The sequence below is a fragment of the Osmia bicornis genome, chromosome 2 (assembly GCF_907164935.1).
Source record: "Osmia bicornis bicornis chromosome 2, iOsmBic2.1, whole genome shotgun sequence".
Classification (NCBI taxonomy): Eukaryota; Metazoa; Arthropoda; class Insecta; order Hymenoptera; family Megachilidae; genus Osmia; species Osmia bicornis.
The window spans coordinates 2735493-2753935 of record NC_060217.1 but is presented as its reverse complement, the minus strand read 5'-3'; the positions used below and the strand labels follow the sequence as shown (position 1 = coordinate 2753935).

The following is an 18443-nucleotide window of genomic DNA, read 5'->3' as shown; positions in this document are numbered from 1 at the left end:
CCTCAAGACCTGTTCTAACCGTGATCCGTCTACGAGGGTGTGTACGTGCGTCGTCTCCTACGTAGTCGAGGCTTAATTTCGCGTTCCGTTGATGAGACTGTCTGCATACTAAACCGAAGGAGTGGGCCAGTCGCGCGATATTAACATGCAATCGGACCCCTCTTCCGTGTAAGCCGGTTACGACGTACCGTCGCTTAATTCGATGTTCATTCGATTAATCCAGCATGGTTCTCGGTAGAAATAACAATAGTTCGGAGTGGTCCGTATCCGAGACAACCGTATTGGCAATTTGAAACGACGCTCGATAAATCGAGCAAGTCGGCGAGCTTATCTACAACGTGCACCGATAATTTGACACGGAAACGACGTCTGTTCCGCGAATTCTTTATCGTCTTCCACTCGGCTGTTCCATTCTTCGTTTCGTACAGAAGAAAACGTCGATTCCTTGTCACATTGTCGCGTATCGCGTGTTACATTGCTTGTGTATTCGAATGCAATGGATTGCAATTAGATCTAATTGCACGTATCTTATTTGAATAAATGTCACTATTTCTTTTTTTAAATAAAAGATACGAGCTCGTGAGAGTCACTGTATACAAATATCTATAAAATATAATTCATGTTTCAAGCAGGCTTTCTTTACTCGGTATCCCTTCCCTTAGCGATCGTAACACGATTTCTTCAACCACCACCGTAATTTTCGTTTCGATACAAGGACTGGACGATCGAGCGATAACCCTTTTGTATAAACGTACGGTGTTTCAAGGTTCGCAGGACCATTTAAAGTATATCTCGGTCCACCTACGGATTCAACGGTTCCGTTCGCGAGCCACGATACGGGCTCCGGGTCGTTCCGCGAGGCGAACGTGACACGTAAAAATATCATGTAGGGTACCGATACATCACGCGATCAGATAAAGCAAAGGGGAGCTGACTTCGTCGTTTGTCGTACCGATAGAATCTCGGTCTCGCGGTGGCTCGCTTTATTTTTGCACCCAAGCATTTTGATGACTCAACTGCTGGATGGACGTTGCCGGTTCGCGGAGGGTATCCGGTGAATCCTTCGTCACGACGTTCACTTCCTTCCCAACGAGTTTCTCGAGATCGAGATCACGAAGTAGCATCTAACCACTTTCCTAAATCCTGCTTAGCGGTTACGTGAACAAGATCGGCATTCGCGACAACGACGTCCTCGAGTCTTCATTTCGCGCGACGTTTCTGCGTAACAAAAATTCCTACCATCCACCGCGCGCACAATTTGTACACCCTTCGCTTCAGCGCTGATCGATGCGTCTAATTTCTATTTCGTTTGAAAGAAAAGTCAACGTAATCCTTTGTAACAACAAACACCGCGGTAATTACTTTATTGACAAAGCAATTCTCGCGGCGAGGTTTTTGCACGCGAGTAACGCGCGCTCATCCATGGAAATTCTGCTCGCAAACGTTCTCCTCAACTTCGCGTTCGGCTGCCAATATTTGCGCTACGGGCGTCAATTATTTACGGGTACACAGAGTCGCGAATATTTAACGTTCGCCCGACCACTCGTCGTTCAGTTTCGCGTACGCGTGCGTTCGTCAGCCTCGCGCAGGCCTTCTCGAACGACTGCGAACGATGTTGACAGGCGAAACGCAAACCACCTTGTTTATTTTCGAAATGGCTCGTATCGTTCCTGCGGGTGCCATCGATAAGACGGGACACGTTCGAGAACAGAAAAACATGCTCCGATTTCCATTTCTATCAGCCGTTACCACCGTTTCAGAGCAATTACGAACAATCGGTAATTAAGACGTTCGGTAGTCGCGATCGTAATTTCATGGACGTTAATTAAATCTCTGCCGGTCGTTCGTGCCAATTAGTTTTTTACCCGACGGTCGGTCCGCGCTCACGTTCGCGCTGAAAAACACTCCTGTGACATCGGAAGACATAACTCCATATCAATGGTGCCATTAACGATAGGAGCAACCCCTTCGAGGCGCAACGAGAAACGGCTATGCCCTGCTAGGCCGCCATAAATTGTTCGGCTTCGAGCAAATCGCAACACGCGCGTAATCTCCTCATCCCTTCGAGTTTAGCCGCCGCTGGTACCAACGAGTGGACGGCTCTATCGTACCTCCATCTATTTCCGAGTTAATTACCGGCGAAATAAAGAACTGGGTCGGCCTGTCCCTACAACCGGTAGGAATCCCAAGAACGAGGTCTGCCACTTTGATAACGAGTCTTTGAATTTCAACCTACACGTATGTTGATACCATTGGCTCGCTAATGATTCTCTGCCATACCGGCCTCAACTTCCCACAACACCGACACGTTTCTTTCTTCCACCCTCGTTAGAAGCGGACCCGTGAACCGTTCAGAAATTCCTGACACTTTACGCGGGTATTTGCAAACCTTAATGCCGGTTAATTAACGTTAATTGCGACGCGCAACGAATCGCCTTCGTATTTCCACGATTTCGCAACGTCGCGCACCAGTTGGCGCCCTCCTAATTCCTCCTCTTTGCTCCATTCTCTCGTTAATCCTTTTATGCCGCGATCGTTCTAATCGCTTTGCTTTCGGACCAGATATTTTCCTGCTAGAAAAAGGTTAAGCTCCCTGATAAATTGGGGCCACGCGTGCGGCACATTGGCACGTTTCCTGTAATCTTCCATAATTTAAGGACCAAGCCGGGGGGCTCGCAATTAGTCGCGCAAATTGAACTATGGCAGATTTGACTTAATTAACGTGTGAACCGCTGTGCGAATCACCGGTGAGATTGATCGAGAAAAAGAAGTCGGGAACCTATGTAGCCTGAACCTGACACGTATATGTACTCTAATTACAACGAAAGGATTAATTATTTCGCGACGATGTAGCAGGAGGTTGCTCAATTTCCTGAAGAAACGTGATAAATAATTCTAGCTCGGTTCACTGGCACCGTGCTCAGCTGCTCAATTTTTCTCGTAAATCCATCAAACGATCCTCTGGCGAGCAGTTTGAGCGCAGTAGCGAAATTATCTTTCACGCCGGAAGCCGTATAAATCAAACCACCTACCGTGATCTTCAGGTCCCGTGAGTCGCACGTATCGTATCGCCTGCTGAAACGAAGAACCGTGTGCGTCTTGTTCTCGAAACCCAGTAGCAGGCAATAATCTTGGCTCAGGTCCATCTGCGGATTTTTGCTGGTCTCCTTTACGTGACGATCCTGAAACAAGCAATAACTCTCGGTTAAATTGTGCACCGATCAAATCTATCGATCGTTTCGCTCTCGAATCGTAAGAACTTTCGCGATTCCCTCCGTATCTGGTTCGCTGGGAACGTCAAACAATCGGGCGACTTACTTCGCTTTTTTACTATTTATTCGCCTGATCTCGCGACAAACGCTATTCCCCGAGGACAAAAGGTATGGAAGATCGCGAACAAGAGAACGGGATGCGAAGCCGAGATCCGCAGGGAGAACCGGCCAGGAAAGAATAAGAAAGTATTCATCGCGCCGCCTTTTTCACCGATCGCTCTTTTTTACTTCGATCCGACGCGTATCGGGGATGACACACCTATTCGGACAGCGAACAGAAGAGACGGCGAGTTAGTTAACAGTGCCGAAACGGCGCGGCGCGGGCGCCCGGACCTTCGTAGCGTCGAAAAGGCAAGTTTTTCTGCGAGATACCTGCTCGCTGGCTCGACATAATTAACCGCGGTTCGCGTCGGCCGGCAACGCGCTACCTTCGACGCCTTTCAACGCCATTGTTCCCTTCGTGACCGAACGGCCGAGCGGCTTTTTTCCCGTCGTTTCGGCAGGCTTTATTAGAATTTAATTTAGCATCGACGCGAGACCGGGTACCCGGCCTCTGTGGCCGCGTGAGCCCGATCGGGTCACGCGTGTTATACTCCTGGCCTCCTTTTGTCCCGGCACGATTTGCCTCGCCGTCTCGCCTCTCACCTGCGTCCACTCGCATGTACACGCGTGAAAATACAACGGCTCGTGGACCAGAAAAAGACGGAATATCCATTTACGTTGACCTGGACGCGTGAAAAGCCCGAATAAGGCCGGCAAGTAGGGAACGAGCTGATTGGATATAAAGTATAAAGGCGTTCGCAATAAAAACGATACGAGCGGACGGATAGCAAAAACAAGGAACTGTAGGAGCGATAAAAAAGCTGGCCGCAGGTGTAGGAACAGCCGAAGGGAACGATATTGTCAAACTTATGTGGCGTCGCAGGCTGCGCGCCATTACATCCCTTTATATAGATTTTTTAGCTAGCGCAGATTTTTATCAACGACTCATTCAACGATTTTCTTCATTCCGTTTTTCCTTTCTTCTTTTATCCGCATCCTTTACTATCGTGAACTGCAGGAAAATGTAACGCAGTGAATCTGAGAGAAAATTCAAATTCCTCGAGGAAACTGGAACCATTCTTTCGCTTTGAGAGCGCGACGATCGTCGACCAGCTTTGAACCGGCAGTCTCCGTCGATATTGCTTCCGCGTTTAACGTTTCGATGAAAGCTTCCCAAGAGGATAGAGAGCACAGCACGCTGATAGCTAACAACTACGTCCTTTTGTCTCAGCGCGGACGGAATCCGCGTCGCTTCGAATAAGACGCCGTGGAATTTAAACTGGCTAAGCTATAACGTTACTCTTTATCGTCAGCTAAACGTCCGATCCAATTCGCCGTTGCTCCAGAGGAAAATTAAATTTTTTTAAACATACCTGTCATACTTAAAAATACGAAACCTCGTAATTCTCGATCCTCGGGAGGTATTAAATTGTTCGTCGCGATAAATCGAAGAGTAAACTTGGCGAGGTATCGAGAATATAGAAAGTAACGAGGACCGAGTAATAAATAATTTTCACTGCCGTCTAGGTGCAACTTGTTCAATTTCCGCTGCCGCGTCGGAAGCGGCGAGCATATTTTTCCCCTCACCAACCGCCACCCGCAGTCGACACACTACCGATCGAAAAATCCTGCTTTCTGCTTCTATGCAGTCTCTTTATGCTCCTCGACTCTCTTCCTGGAAACCTCCAACCGATTTAAATTGCTCCTCTTTCTTTTTTCATTAGCAAATTTCATTAATGACTACAGCGAATCAGCTTCCACTCGTGGTTACTTTGCAAGGAAATAAAGGTACGAGATTGGATCGAATTGCAGCAAATTCGCGAATATGTTGTAAAGTGCACGCGTGTCCAGACGAAAAGAAAGAGAGGATGGAAAACATACTTTTTCCGGTTGGAAATGCGTCCTGTTTCCGCGAGTATCCGCGTTCAATTGTCTTCTCGTCCCATCGGCCGTTCTACCGGCTGTTTATTGCTATCCACGTACGAGCGGTTGATACCGCGGAATACCGCGTATTGCCGCGAAAGAATGGCGAACGGTGAGTACCGCGTGTCCCGCAATTATACGAATTATGTCTGCGCTATTCAACCAGCGGACAATGCCTCTTTCGCGAGGCGTGGACGGGCCCGTTTCGTCGAACGTCACCAGTCGAGCACGTTCAACTGCTCCAATTTAAACGAGACGCGAGTTTCAGCTTCCGTTTCGATTACCCGGCCATTTTCAATCCTTCACCGTCCTTTCGTTCGCAATATTCGATTCGAAAAGGTATAAAACTGTATTTACAAAGGCAATGTTAATTCGCGATCGCAGAAGAATCCTACTTTAACAAAACGTTCAAGACAATTGAACCATCTAAATGTTTCCAAGGATAACGAGGAAGTTTCTTTCAAGGCTGCAAAAGAATTTCAACGTTCTATACAGAGACTGTTAGGAACGGGGATTTGGTCTACCTCAATATTTGCAAGGGCAACGTCAAAAGAGTTCTACTCGAAGAACGCTGGGGACGGATCGAGAATTGGATTACTTAAATTTTTGCAAGGGCGTCCTCGTGCTAACGACGAAGGCAACGTTAATTGGACGTTTCCTTGAGGGTTGGAAAAAAAGAACTCCAACGTTCTACCGGGAGAAATGTCAAAAACTATGATGTTCAGGGTATCCGAAGAGCGTCGCTCATACGTTCAATTGACTCGCGTGCAACGACACTCGAGTTCGTTCGCGAGTTTGCATACACTATTATGAGACTACTGAAAAAATCAGGAAGTGTACGCTGTTATGAAACGTTATATCGCGATACAAGCACCATTTCCGCGGCTGTACATGTCCCACGGTGCTATGGCCTATTCTCATCCATCGACTCCGCGTTCCCGTATTTATTGTCGCGAGGGCGTCATGCTACGGCAAACATACAGGTCTCGCAAGTCAGTCGTTCGTGCAGCCGGTTCATTATTCAACTTGCGTTTATTATTTACGCAATATCAGAACAAAGCGAGGAAACAACGAGATCAATAAGCCTACGGGATCGAACGGAATGCGCAACGCGATATATCTCGACGGGCGATCGTGTTGGTTTTCTAGAATGCTTCTAAACATCGGGTGTACAGGCGAAGCACGGTTCTCGTTTCGAGTAGATTAACATCGTTCCGACGATATTATAGAGGACACGTCGTAATACCAGGGTACAGATCCGCGAATGGTCTTGGAACACGAAAAGGATCAGAAACGCTCGCGTAAGCAACGATGTCCTGTTTGATCCCGTTTCCCAGTTGGGTCATTTACGACGGCTCTGTGTGGAGAACGTAGACGTGTAACGTACGCGACACGGGTGTTGCCGTAATTGTGAAACAACGCCAAGTAGGGCGGTCGTTTTATTATTTCGGGCAACGTTTCGTCCGTCCGAAGTGGTACATCCGCAAATTACTGAAAACGCTTCAACGTCCTAATTGAGATCGTTTAAAGCCTAATAAAGTTCTCCAACTTCTCCGTGAAATGGAAGAAAAAAAGGAATCGACGAAAATCATTATCAGCACGGTCCGAAAGGCTGAATCGAGCGAACGGCTAACGGCAACGGAACGAATTAAACACTTTTGTCCTGTTATCGCGAGCCATCGCTCGTTATCACGAAATTGTTTCACCGACCGAGCGATAAATTTCTTTCGTCACGATCGCGCTTGTTAGTAGAGTTTCCGATACAACCGATAATCAAATAGCGCGGGAGTATCGCTTAATCCGCAATCAGATTCGTAATCCGCGACCGGAAATTATGATCACCGTCGCGTCCTTGGTAAATCCAGCAGTCTCGTTCACCTACCATGGGATCGGCTCGCTTGTATATTTTCCCTTCGCCATCCCCCAACCTTTCGTGTGTGTCCACGTCCCACAACGTAATTGTCTTGCCGCTGTATCGGGGTTCGGGTATCTCTCGGTCGGCACCGCACAATCTCCGTGGTCTGCCGTCGCATCGACAACGCACCTACGCACGCACGTTGCAACAACAGAATCCGTGCACCGAGAAATTACAGCAATTACATCGGCCCGATTCGCAGCATTCCACGCTTCGATCGTCATCGATGACGACGATACGCTATCGCACGATTAACGGTCAACCGCTTCTGCAAATACGATCCTCGTAAACAAACATCCCGGGCGTAGCAAAGCGTTTATCGTTTTTTTACCGCTCGTACCACATATAATACGCATGTCCGACGATCGGCATCAAAGAAATTGACGCGGTAATTTCAAGCGTGTCCGCGACGGAAACGATTACCGGACGCAGTGATTGTTAATAAACTATCGTTGAATCGTTGCGTGCCTCTCTCGCGGAATGCCGCGGCATGGAAGAACGCGAACGAACGCAGAGAAAAATGTTTCCGGAAATTCCATGTCGCGGTCGCGGCCAGAAAGTTTCTTTTATAATTCCAAGTGACACGAAACGAGCGAGGGTAGCATTGCCTCTGTAACAGAGACCCGTGTAAACTGGCTGTGTTTTTCTCACGATTGCAACGATTGCATTCCTGATGATGCATGGGTAATGCGGGTCTATGTAACGAGGAATTATGTCAATTAGCTATTGTCCTCTGCGTCGTGTATCGTTCGTAAGAATGGGGCAACTGGAGTGAAACGAAAGAACATTGACGGATGGTTAAAGACATCCTGAACAATTGCTTGAAAATGAACCCTTTGTGTTTGATGTGGATCAACATTATACTATGAAGAATCTGAAAACTACGTATGTTCGTTCTTTGTACTTCAACTACAAAGTTGTTTGTGTAGAAATACAGCCAGAATTTTAAGGTTTTTACATTGTGTAACTTTTAATCAATAATCCTCCACTAATAATATACAGAAAAATACTTATAAAAATAAGCAGGCATAATTTAGTATTTCGTAACGCCACCTTTTTCGTCATACTTTCGATATTCATTTTGATTGGTTTATTTCTAGCCCATACAATAAATATTTCCACAAATTTTCGATGGGGTTGAGGTCCGAAGAATTTCCAGGCCAGTCAAGAACTTTCACTTTTTTCAACTGTACTTTGAAACTTTACAAGCATCGATACATCATAAAAAAATAACAAAAACTCCGTTTACCTAGGTTTTCATTTAAGAATTAATAATTTTTATACAAAGTCGTCAATTTATGCGAGTGGCTATAATATTTTGATCCCCCACTGTACATATGTGCGGGTGAAATATTGAAAGAAGTCCGTATTCTTGACAACTCGACTCGAGGGCAAGGGTTAACGTTTTCCCCGCGATACGTCACTCGATGGCAAACAAATAATTGCCACAATTATTTTCTCAGAGAAAACCGAGCACAGTGTACGGTTTCTGTTGAGAGTAAACACGTGTTTTCATGTTGACGTAACAGCCATCCAGTTCAACAGCTCTAACATTTAACAAACGCTTCGTGCTCCGTGTAGAGCCACGCAAATGTCACGCATTATGCACGACAAACAGCAGAAGTCACTTAACCCGCGTATAAAATCGATTTCCATAACGTTGGAAGAGCAATTTCTCTTAGGGTAAAAGTAAGGGTCACGGCAGGAATAATTTCCCTGGTAGAGAAACCATTTCTTGCCGTCGGTTCCTTTTCTCCGTTATCCTCGACCGTCATTCACGTGCCGAATAATTATGTCAATTACTCGATCCCGATTCGTCGGTCAGGATAATGCGACGCGACGTCACCGACGCTGACAGCGATATCCTGCCGCGGCTAATGATCGCGCTTAATGGACTTGTGCAGCGTGAGGAACGAGATCGATAACTGAAATTTTCGTAGGAAAAACGACTCTTTTGTTTCTTCTATAAGAAAAGTGTCATCGGTGGCAAATGTCGCGCCACGTTTATGAGCAATCGAAAATCTGAACGCAGGGTAATAAAGCGATTACCGTTTGAGCAATAATTTACACGATAGCCAGCGGTTCACCGTTTGGTTCATTCAACGACGGGATTTTATACACCGCGCTCGTTTCCACCGGTGTCCACTGTAATCGTTAACACGGCGGCTGTGTTCCTCGGTGGCCGATGCTATCGGGACCGATAAATAAACGCTCGTCGTTCCTCGACCGTGAAACGTTCGGTGGCCGCGCGTCCTCCCGAAATCATAAAATTGATAACGAGAACCACACGCATCCGCGGTCCGTGTTTATCCGCGACCGTACGAGAATCGCTCGCCCCATGGACGCCGAAAATGGCCTCCGGTTTAACGACAAGCTTTAGCACGATAACAGAAGCTCGAACGAGCTCGATCGCCTGCGAGCGGAACGCGAGGAAGTTCGATCGAATCGAAGCGCGGACACGAAAAGTGTTTTCCAGTTCGCGCCGATGTAAGCCAATACCGATACATCCACGCGATCAACGTCGAACAACAAGTTGAGGAAAACGCTTGGAACGTATTGTACAACGGATCGAATCGACAATACGATTCGTTCGAAACGAAATCGGGATAAGTGGCTTTCACTCGCGAAAGATAGAGGTTTGTTTTTCCGAAGCGTACGTTTCGAAACGGCGCGGAGGCGGGTGGGAAATCGAGTAAGCGGAACAACACGCGTGTTTACGATTGACACGCGATTGCTTTGGAGCGGGTCACGAGAAACAAGAGCGCCGCGAGAGACTGATCGATATAACAATCGTTGAAATGAGATGAAAAGTCGTACGCGAGGCTTGTTAATTGAAAGGCATAGGAAGAGTTTCCGAGTTATCGAGTCGATCGTTGGAACGGGAAACGCGAGGGCGAATCAGGCCACGGATCAACGAGAAGAACGCGATTGAAACGAGGTACAACTTTATATTCCCGTCGATGTTATCCAACCGACAGCAACCAGTTTAAGCAGAGTTTCCTGAACGAGAAACGTGCGACCGACTCAAATCATATTCCTGATAAAGTAAGCGGAAGGTAGGAGCAGGAAAACACGCATCCACGACGCAGCGACACGCGAGGATGAAAAACTGTAGCAGCGGAAATACCTGGACGGCTGGCTCCAAGTCATCTACGAAAGATAACAGCTGCAGATGCATTTAATCCGATAGCACGAGCGCGATACTTTTCACTGCATACGTGTACGTACGAACACATTCGCCGCGAAATCCGACAGCGTAACCGTGTTGTGCAATTTTGACGTATCCGGTTGAATGCATGCAACCATTTAATTTCACGTTCCATCGATCTGTTTACTCGTTTCTATTGACAAATTTTTCCTGGTACCGACTAAAGGGTTGCAGTCGTTTCCCTTTAGAAGAAATTCAAAGAAATTCATTAGGTATGTCGCGGCGCGCACGAATGAACATAAAACGCGAAAACAACGCGACGGTGTTCACCTAAATGCCGGTTGTCGTGTCAAAGAACGCTCATTCCAGCGGCTTTTCGCCTTAACAGCACGATTACAACGAAACCGGATTAATAATTTAGTCGGGTCGCGTTCAGCGAAACGTTGTTACGTGCAACACGATTTCCGCGAGCGCCGCGACAGAATCGATATTTCACGGGCCCGAACAACGACCTTCGATATTCCTCCGGTTCCATTTATCCTCGCGAGAGGATTACAATGCCGACGAGTCCGCGCGTCTCGGTGGTCGAAAGCGAAGAGCCGTGGCACGCCGGCTGAATCGAAATCAGAGGAAAAATTGCGCCGGAATCCACGACGCGCCGCGCCGTTCCTCCGCAAATCGTTTTTTCCCCGTTGAAATTTGTTGCCCTGCCGAGCTGCAACCTTCTTACGATCAATGATTTAAGAAAACGACGAAGAAAATTCGTTCTTCACTCTCCGACCGTGTAATCGGTTGTAGGGTGGAACGCGTTTTACAAATGGTGCCTGCATAAATTGCTGTTCGAAGTCAAAGAACGAACGCGACGATGAAAACGACGATGAAACGAGGGAAACTCGAGGCGTTAGCACCGGTCGTCGATTTCTTCCATTTGCAAATCAATTCGCTCCTCGACTGTCCCACTACTCTAAGGGTTTCGTCTATGAGCGATTTCCGAGAGGATTACACCGACAACAAGAAGAGCAGGTGAAGGAGAACGAGGCGAGGGTGGTGAAGGAGAGGCAGAGTGTCGAGTGGCGCATTATCGAGAATACGGCCCCGGGGCTGAGAATTTACTGGAAATTATCGAACCGGCGGAAAATGAATGTTGGATGCGCCGCGAGGATGTATCGTCTTCGCGGAGATTGAGCGCGGCTGACGTCTGCAGGCAACGGAAATATTTTATTCAATACGTTGCCTGGTATTGCCTCGGAATCGTAAGCGGCAGCTCTGGACTTGTTACGGATGAAGACAATTACGACGGAAAGAACAGGGGAAGATGGTAAGAAAAACAAAACGGGGATACGAGAAAAAAGTTTCATGAATATCAAGAAGCTCGTGGCTACAAATTTCACGCTAACCTAGATACATCGATGGTTACAACGTTTTTTAATCGAAGTTGCAAAGAAAATTCTATCTATGGAAAAAGTTCTTTAGAGGAATTAAAGAAGGAGCAGGATGAAATTTCCTCAATCGAGGAAAGAGGATCCTCGGATATCGCGTTCGACGATTGTCCTCCCGCCACCCTTTCGACAACACGCTAAATTTCCGGTTGCGAGGAACGATACGTGGTACTCGGTGTTCCGCTCGAAGGAACCAAAGCCCCGTTGCAAAATGTTTGATCGCGCACTAAGATCCTCTTGGTCCCCGGGGAAGGTGGAACGAAGGATTGCCGTATTACACGCTCCTGTCTCGTGGTAGTTTCGAGCTTCCCACGAGGGGTGCCCGCGAGTTCGCGTCGTCGCCGTCCTCGCGATCTCGTGGTTTCCTTCGAAAGGAGTCATCAGTGCGCGACGCCATTATTCTTTCCGTCTCATGCAGCCAGTTTTTCTGGATCGCGAGTCGATCCTGCCGTAAGTCCGCTGCCTTTTCACCAGCCGAGCGGCTGCATTAATCACGAGACACCCGGGGATATTATCGTGGAAACGCGAAACGTCCGCTCCTCGTAAATTTCCTTCTTTCTTCCTTTCTCCTTCGCTTATCTTTTCTACCCCTTTTTACCACCTCTGTTTCTCTTTTATCCTGATTAAGTATTAATTTATTCGATTCCATCTCGGTCCCACTAGCGCCCGCTTCTTGTTTTCCACCGAGTGTCTCGCATTACGAGACGTCTTCGCAATCGCGAATCTATTTCCCTCTTTGCTCTATACTATGGCAGAAACGGTATCGTCGATCGTTACCGTTCCGAACGGAGACACAACACTGGCTACTTTGCCCACAGGGCGAAACAACTATACGTCGATCGTTTGATTTTATCGGCGATATCGTTCGCGCGTTATTGCGTGCGATAATAAGTTCTCGGAGAGTATATGATAATTCGATGAGGACTTCTTTTCCTGGATATTCTTCCCACGATCAAAGTATCGCAATAATGATCCGTTCGTAGGAAAAGATGATCTTCGAAGTTGCGTTTCTAGCTTAGAAAATAATTTTTGAAGCGCGGGAACATCTCAGCAGCGATCGAGATTCAATTAGATAATGAAAAACAGGAATAAAAATCGCGCGAGTCGTTTCGTTGTAACTCGCGTTTCCGTTTAAAACTCAGCTGCCGAAACCGGGAGAGATAATCGTGCATCCAATTTTACCGGATTATAGAAGGGCTCTCGCGGTGATAATTCCTGCATAGTTACGCGTATTCGTAAATTATCTGGCTAAGTATGGAGCACGGTCGAGCGCGTCCGACAATAGAAAATCCCAGTAAGTGTTTCACGCTCGTAAATCACTTTCCACGTATTTGATATCGCGCTACTCCAACTAGAGTCACGGTACACCTTCACCGTGGAAGAAAAATGGAGAAACTGTGACATCATTCACGAGTAGAATAATAACCATCGTCGCTCTGTCGTCGTGTGAAAGGCTTTCGCTGAGACGAACCCGTTACTGATGGGTTATCGCATTAGAGTTAGTTTAGATGATCATCAGACCGGTGAGCTTAGAAACTTAGGAACCGAAACACCTAATATTGTACTAAATATTTAAATTGCTGAGAAATTACAGTCGATCCATACAAACGTGTCGAACCCTAATCTACCAGAAGAATTTCTAAGAAACTTGAAAAGTAGCTATCGCGTGGAACTTATTCGCGGCTTTAACTTTGCTTTCCCAGTTATTACGTGTACGGAAGCCGGCGGTCCGTGGCCCATTGTCGTTCGTTGTAAAGTTATCGAAACGGTGGACGTTCGACGATATCCGGTATCGATAACCCCGGAAGATTAATATGAAAGAGTTCGCACAAAGAAAACTGACTGGCGGAGCCTGGCCGGGTTAAAAAGTCATCGTTCATCGGCTCCGCAGCCGAAGACGGGACAGAGTTTGCTCTTCCCTCGGTCTAATTCATTCGTAACTTCTAGCAGTTGGTCGAAGAAGGAGGGTGAGGAGAAAGAGGAGAGAAAGAAGAAGTCGTCGCCGAGCGGATGGGATGAGGCGAAAGCTGAAAGACGTAAAAGCAGTCTGCGGTAGGCAGTGAAAAATCTCAAAGCCATTGCTCATCTGTCCACGATGGTGGGACAGAGAGACACGAAATGGGGTAGAAAGAGATCCAACGTCGAATCCAACGGTAGTAGCCGTGCTCCGGCGAATGCCACCCGCATCAGATAATATTTAAATTGATGATAAACATTTATAAAAGCGTTTTGTTATACAGAAAACATATTTGGATCATTGTGCGCCGTAGGAAGGAGGATTATGAATTCAAGGGGGCCCGGCCCGAAACCCATTGTCCGTCGGCCCTCTCATCTCCATAACGGGTCCCATCTTCCTCCACTTTCCATCTTTCTTCTTCGGCTTCTATCCTCTTGCTCTTTAGCTTTCTTTATTTTTCTCATCTCTCGTCGGTGCCTCCGCGCTCGTCTCGTTTCAACAGCCAGGAGTCGCTGTACAAACTCGCCTCCACAGACCGGAGCACCGGTTCCATCTTCTCTCGCCCAAAGGTGGCCTCCTCTCGCTACCGACCGACCCTGTCCCGCCTTTGTGAGTCCAAACTCGACTCGATCCCGAGCCCTGATTGTTTTCTCCATGGCCGCCTAAATTGTCCAAATGAATGCGAGCCAGAGCAGCCGATGTTGCTCAACGTGCACGCAGGCCCTTTCGATGTTTGTACGTACGCTAAACGTCGCCAACATTAATCGTCTTCGTTCGAATAGCCCGATCCTATCGCTGCGAGGTTCTCCTTCTTTGAACGGTAATCGAAAAGGGGTTGGAAAAGGGAAAGGGGATCGTGAAGATTCGATAAGACTGCGGAGGACTCGTATGTCAACGTTGAATCAAATTGTTACTAGTCGAGAGAATAATATTCAACAAATTAGTTTGCTGAATCAGGATTCGAATTTCTGCTCTCCTGACTATTGTTTTAACCATTAAACTGTCTGACCATCGACAGATGTTCTCCCCTTAAACTTCTTAAACTCGCACAACCACATATATACTCGTGGAAGCAATAAAAATAATTAACTTCCACGTGAAACATCCCGAGTCAAGTTGGAGAACTCCTCGAAATTGTACTACCTTCTGACACCATCAAGCAACATACGTACAATCGTTCCCGACGATATAGACGCTCCTGTTCGAAATGGTTCCTCCTCCTCCTCCTTCTCCATTTACCTCAAGGTTCGAACAACGATCAGGACCAAGGATCTTCGAAGGCACTGTGAATTCGAGCGTGTGCCACACCTCGTTGATCGCGACGAGTTCCATGAAAGGGATAAGGGCCGGACAGGTATCCTTTTCTACTTGGTGTACGCGACAACACACGGCGGCGATCTTGCGTGCGTCAACACGCATCAAGCGGACAGGTAACGATAACGGTCGGTGTCAAAAGATCGCGAGCCATAAAGAAAAGGGCAGGAAATCCGAGCGCCTGCGAGGATTACGAGTGTCCGAGATCGAGCGAAGGCGATAGCGCGTGGAGAACGCGTCTCGAGGGTCTAACGCCTGATTGCCAGGGCCGACGAATAAAATTAAAAACATTTTTCCTCGGTTCGTCATGCGACCACGAGAAAGTAGGAACACGCTCGTCCCGAAGAGATTCCTTCGCGGATAATCCAGCTGGAAGGCGATTTCATGGTAGAATCGGTAAAATCCTGCTGGACGAATGTTTTCGTCGGATGGGACCGAATAAAAACTTCATGGAATACCATGAATTTAATTAGCGGTCTTGCTCGTAATAAATTCACGGAATTGGACAATGTAACGTACCGTTCCTTTCTTTCTCTCCTCTATTTCTCTGTCCCTCGACGCGGCGCGGCGGCGCGACTAGACGAAGGCGCATTCTCTTCGCGACTTACATTTAACCGGCGCGCGTAACGTGTCACGGCCAATAAAGTCACGTGTACGTTGGCAATTTGCATACTACAGCTATCGTACATTTCGTCCGCGAAATAAATTTCGCCCATAGGCCGATTTCCAGCGGTAACGAGAGAAGAGGGCCGATGAAAAGGAGCGTGGTAGAGGGCCCACCCTTGCGGTACAAGCGAGGGACGCGAGAAAAAAATAAAACCAGCCCCGTCGAAGGACGGTCTCCGATGTCACTTGGAGGATAAATATTAGTAGCAGGTTTCAGGAGATCCGGCTCAGTCAGCCGTGAAAACACGGACGAACGGGGATGCGAAAGGATGTCTCGGAATTCCTTGCGACCGAGCCGTCGACGTATGTTGGGTTTCGCGAAAAGAAGAAGAAAACGAAAAAACCACAACGAGGATGCCAAGAACCCTTAAATCATCCGCAGTGTTAGAGCGTATATATTATGCTGGCGTGTTGCGGTGTAATAATATTTTCACAAAGACATCGGCTTCCATTAGCCTTTTCAGAGGAGGTTGAAAAGAATTCTTGGAAGATAGCAATCCTGACGCTTTGATTTTCAAACACTTTGCCACCTTATTATGATTCGAAGCAAAATAAAATCCTATGTCTATTGCAATCATCGTTCGCGTGCCTTTTCCACTGAAGTATGCTAGTCGACATCTTTCAGCCTGACGCACGAGGAGAACGCATCCAAGTTTTTCGCGGCGATGATGGCAGCCGTAAATTGGCGGGAAGCTGGCAGAGGCGCGTGCGACACAAATTACCGCGTGACAAGGGGGTCGCGCGAGCGGTTTGTCTCGTCTATCGGGTTTTTCAAAGGGTTGACTGTTTTATAGAGCCCGGAGGACTGCTCGTGTCCCGGAGTAATTAGAAATTGTTTCCTCTTTCGGGACGCGTCAACCTGAGAACCGTAGCAGCGCACTAATCTGCCACCGGTAATTAACGTCTCGAGCGTATTGTAATTTATTAATAACGTGCTAGCTTACTTAGCGACGTTCCGCGCGGATGCGAGCATCTCCGACAACTCGTCGCTCGAACCATTATGCAACGATGCGCCGTTGGGGCCGTGTTGCGGTATTTTACCGGCCCGGAACGGTTATTAATTCCGCTTTCGAGACTGCCGTTGTGACGGAGCCGGTAAACTAAGACCGCGCGATACGCGTCGCTGCCTAGTTTTCGGCACGTTTCTCCTCCCGAGGGAGGAACAACGTTACCTTCCGATCCGATCTCCTCGATATCGAGACTGTTCCGCCTCTAAAGCGACCCCACTTCTGAAAACTTTATTCCAACCTACGTTTTCCTCTTCCTCTCCATTCGCCGCGCGTAGAATAGCAAGTTTCCTGCTAGCTAACCGCTAGTTGAAACTGGCCGGCTGGGGAGAAAGTTTCGGCGTAGCCAAGTTTCGTCGAAAGGGGACGAAAAATGGTCCCGAACATTTCTACGGACAAAAGGGGCAGCCAGCTTTTCTTTTATCCCCGTTGGAATAATTTCGTTTTTGTTTTGTTTTTTTTTTTCTTTTTTTTCTCCTCCTGCCAACGCGGCGACGAAACCCAGTTGCTTTTAGCGTAATGATTTTGTGCCATTTTATCCGGTACGACGCGCCCGGGCCACCGATACGCTTCGCCTTTCTTCGCTAATGTCGGACCCTGTTTACCGAACTCCACGCGTTCCTCGTCACCGGGGACAAAGTTTGCCAACTGTGCATGCGCTGATTCCGGAAACTCGAGTGGACCAAAGTTTTTTACTCGAACCACCGAGCGTATAAAGGAGGAACTTCAACGGAGAATAAAAACGGAAAGACAGAATTTCATACCGATAATATCTCATTGACGATATTACAAATTTTCATTTCACTTTGTTTCAACACGCAATTGAAATTACCCGTTTGATAAAATTTCGACGTTTCTGACGACTGATGAAACCCCTACGGCATTGCATGCACCATCCTCTTTTTACAATAAATATTGTAATGAAATGCAAGGGGATCGATGAATTTATATTTAAAATCGAAATGAAAATGATTGCGTATAAATAATAAACTATTGGTGTGATCGAACACGGTACCATTCTGTTGCAGACACATAAATAATGAGTATATGCGTCATTCCAGGACGGCCAATTAATTTTCGACCAACATTCGCGTATAAAAAGCATTGCATCCCATATTTAAAAGGATCCAAGCACCGATTCGCTCAACGACGCGGAAAGAACCGTAACGACACGGCTGAAATCCCGGGCCATCTACGAAACAAATCAGCCGGATGAAAAAGCAGAATAGTACAGACAAATCTCGCGCGTTTTCTTCGTCGCGTCGTCGTGGATTCGTCGACGTTTCCGCGCTTTTTCGGCGAAGATATATGGCTGGCACGGTTTTTCCAAATGAACTGGTCTCGACGCAACGACTGCGTAACCTCCGCCATTGAATATAACAAATTCGTTACGACTACTTTCTCGCGGTTAACCTCACGGGAGAAAGAACGAGCGGCCAGGTACGCGCGGCTTCTATCGTCATCTTGAAACCCGATGCCCTTAACCGAGCTCGTTCAATTCCCACGAGACGCGTACGAACTGCCCTCGTTGCTGCATTGCCCTCAAAACTCTTGGGGTTTCCGTGTAATAAGATGTCACCGACATTCCGTGGATATTTTACAAAAATTACTCGCCGTACACTGAAACGTCCGCTCGCGTTCGATTGGTCTTCATTTTATTGATCACGAGCGAAATCGATTAATAAAGGCCATCGATATTTTAACAAAGTAATTTCGAACAGCCGCGAGGTGTACGAATTCCAATTCATTTAACCTCTCGA

At 47.3% G+C, this 18443-nt stretch overlaps 1 protein-coding gene across 4 annotated transcripts in view; it reads right to left on the bottom strand.

The window, feature by feature from the left end:
* LOC114874090 (MOXD1 homolog 2) overlaps positions 1 to 18443 on the bottom strand; it is a 152613-nt gene that overhangs the window by 37567 nt on the left and 96603 nt on the right. For 3 of the 4 annotated variants that reach the window (XM_029183028.2, XM_029183029.2, XM_029183031.2), the window contains one exon: positions 3033 to 3182. In XM_029183028.2, the coding sequence (XP_029038861.1) occupies positions 3033 to 3182 (150 nt within the window). Of the gene's footprint in view, positions 1 to 952; positions 1039 to 3032; positions 3183 to 18443 lie in introns of those variants that run through there. The other variant, XM_029183032.2, reaches the window with a different exon arrangement.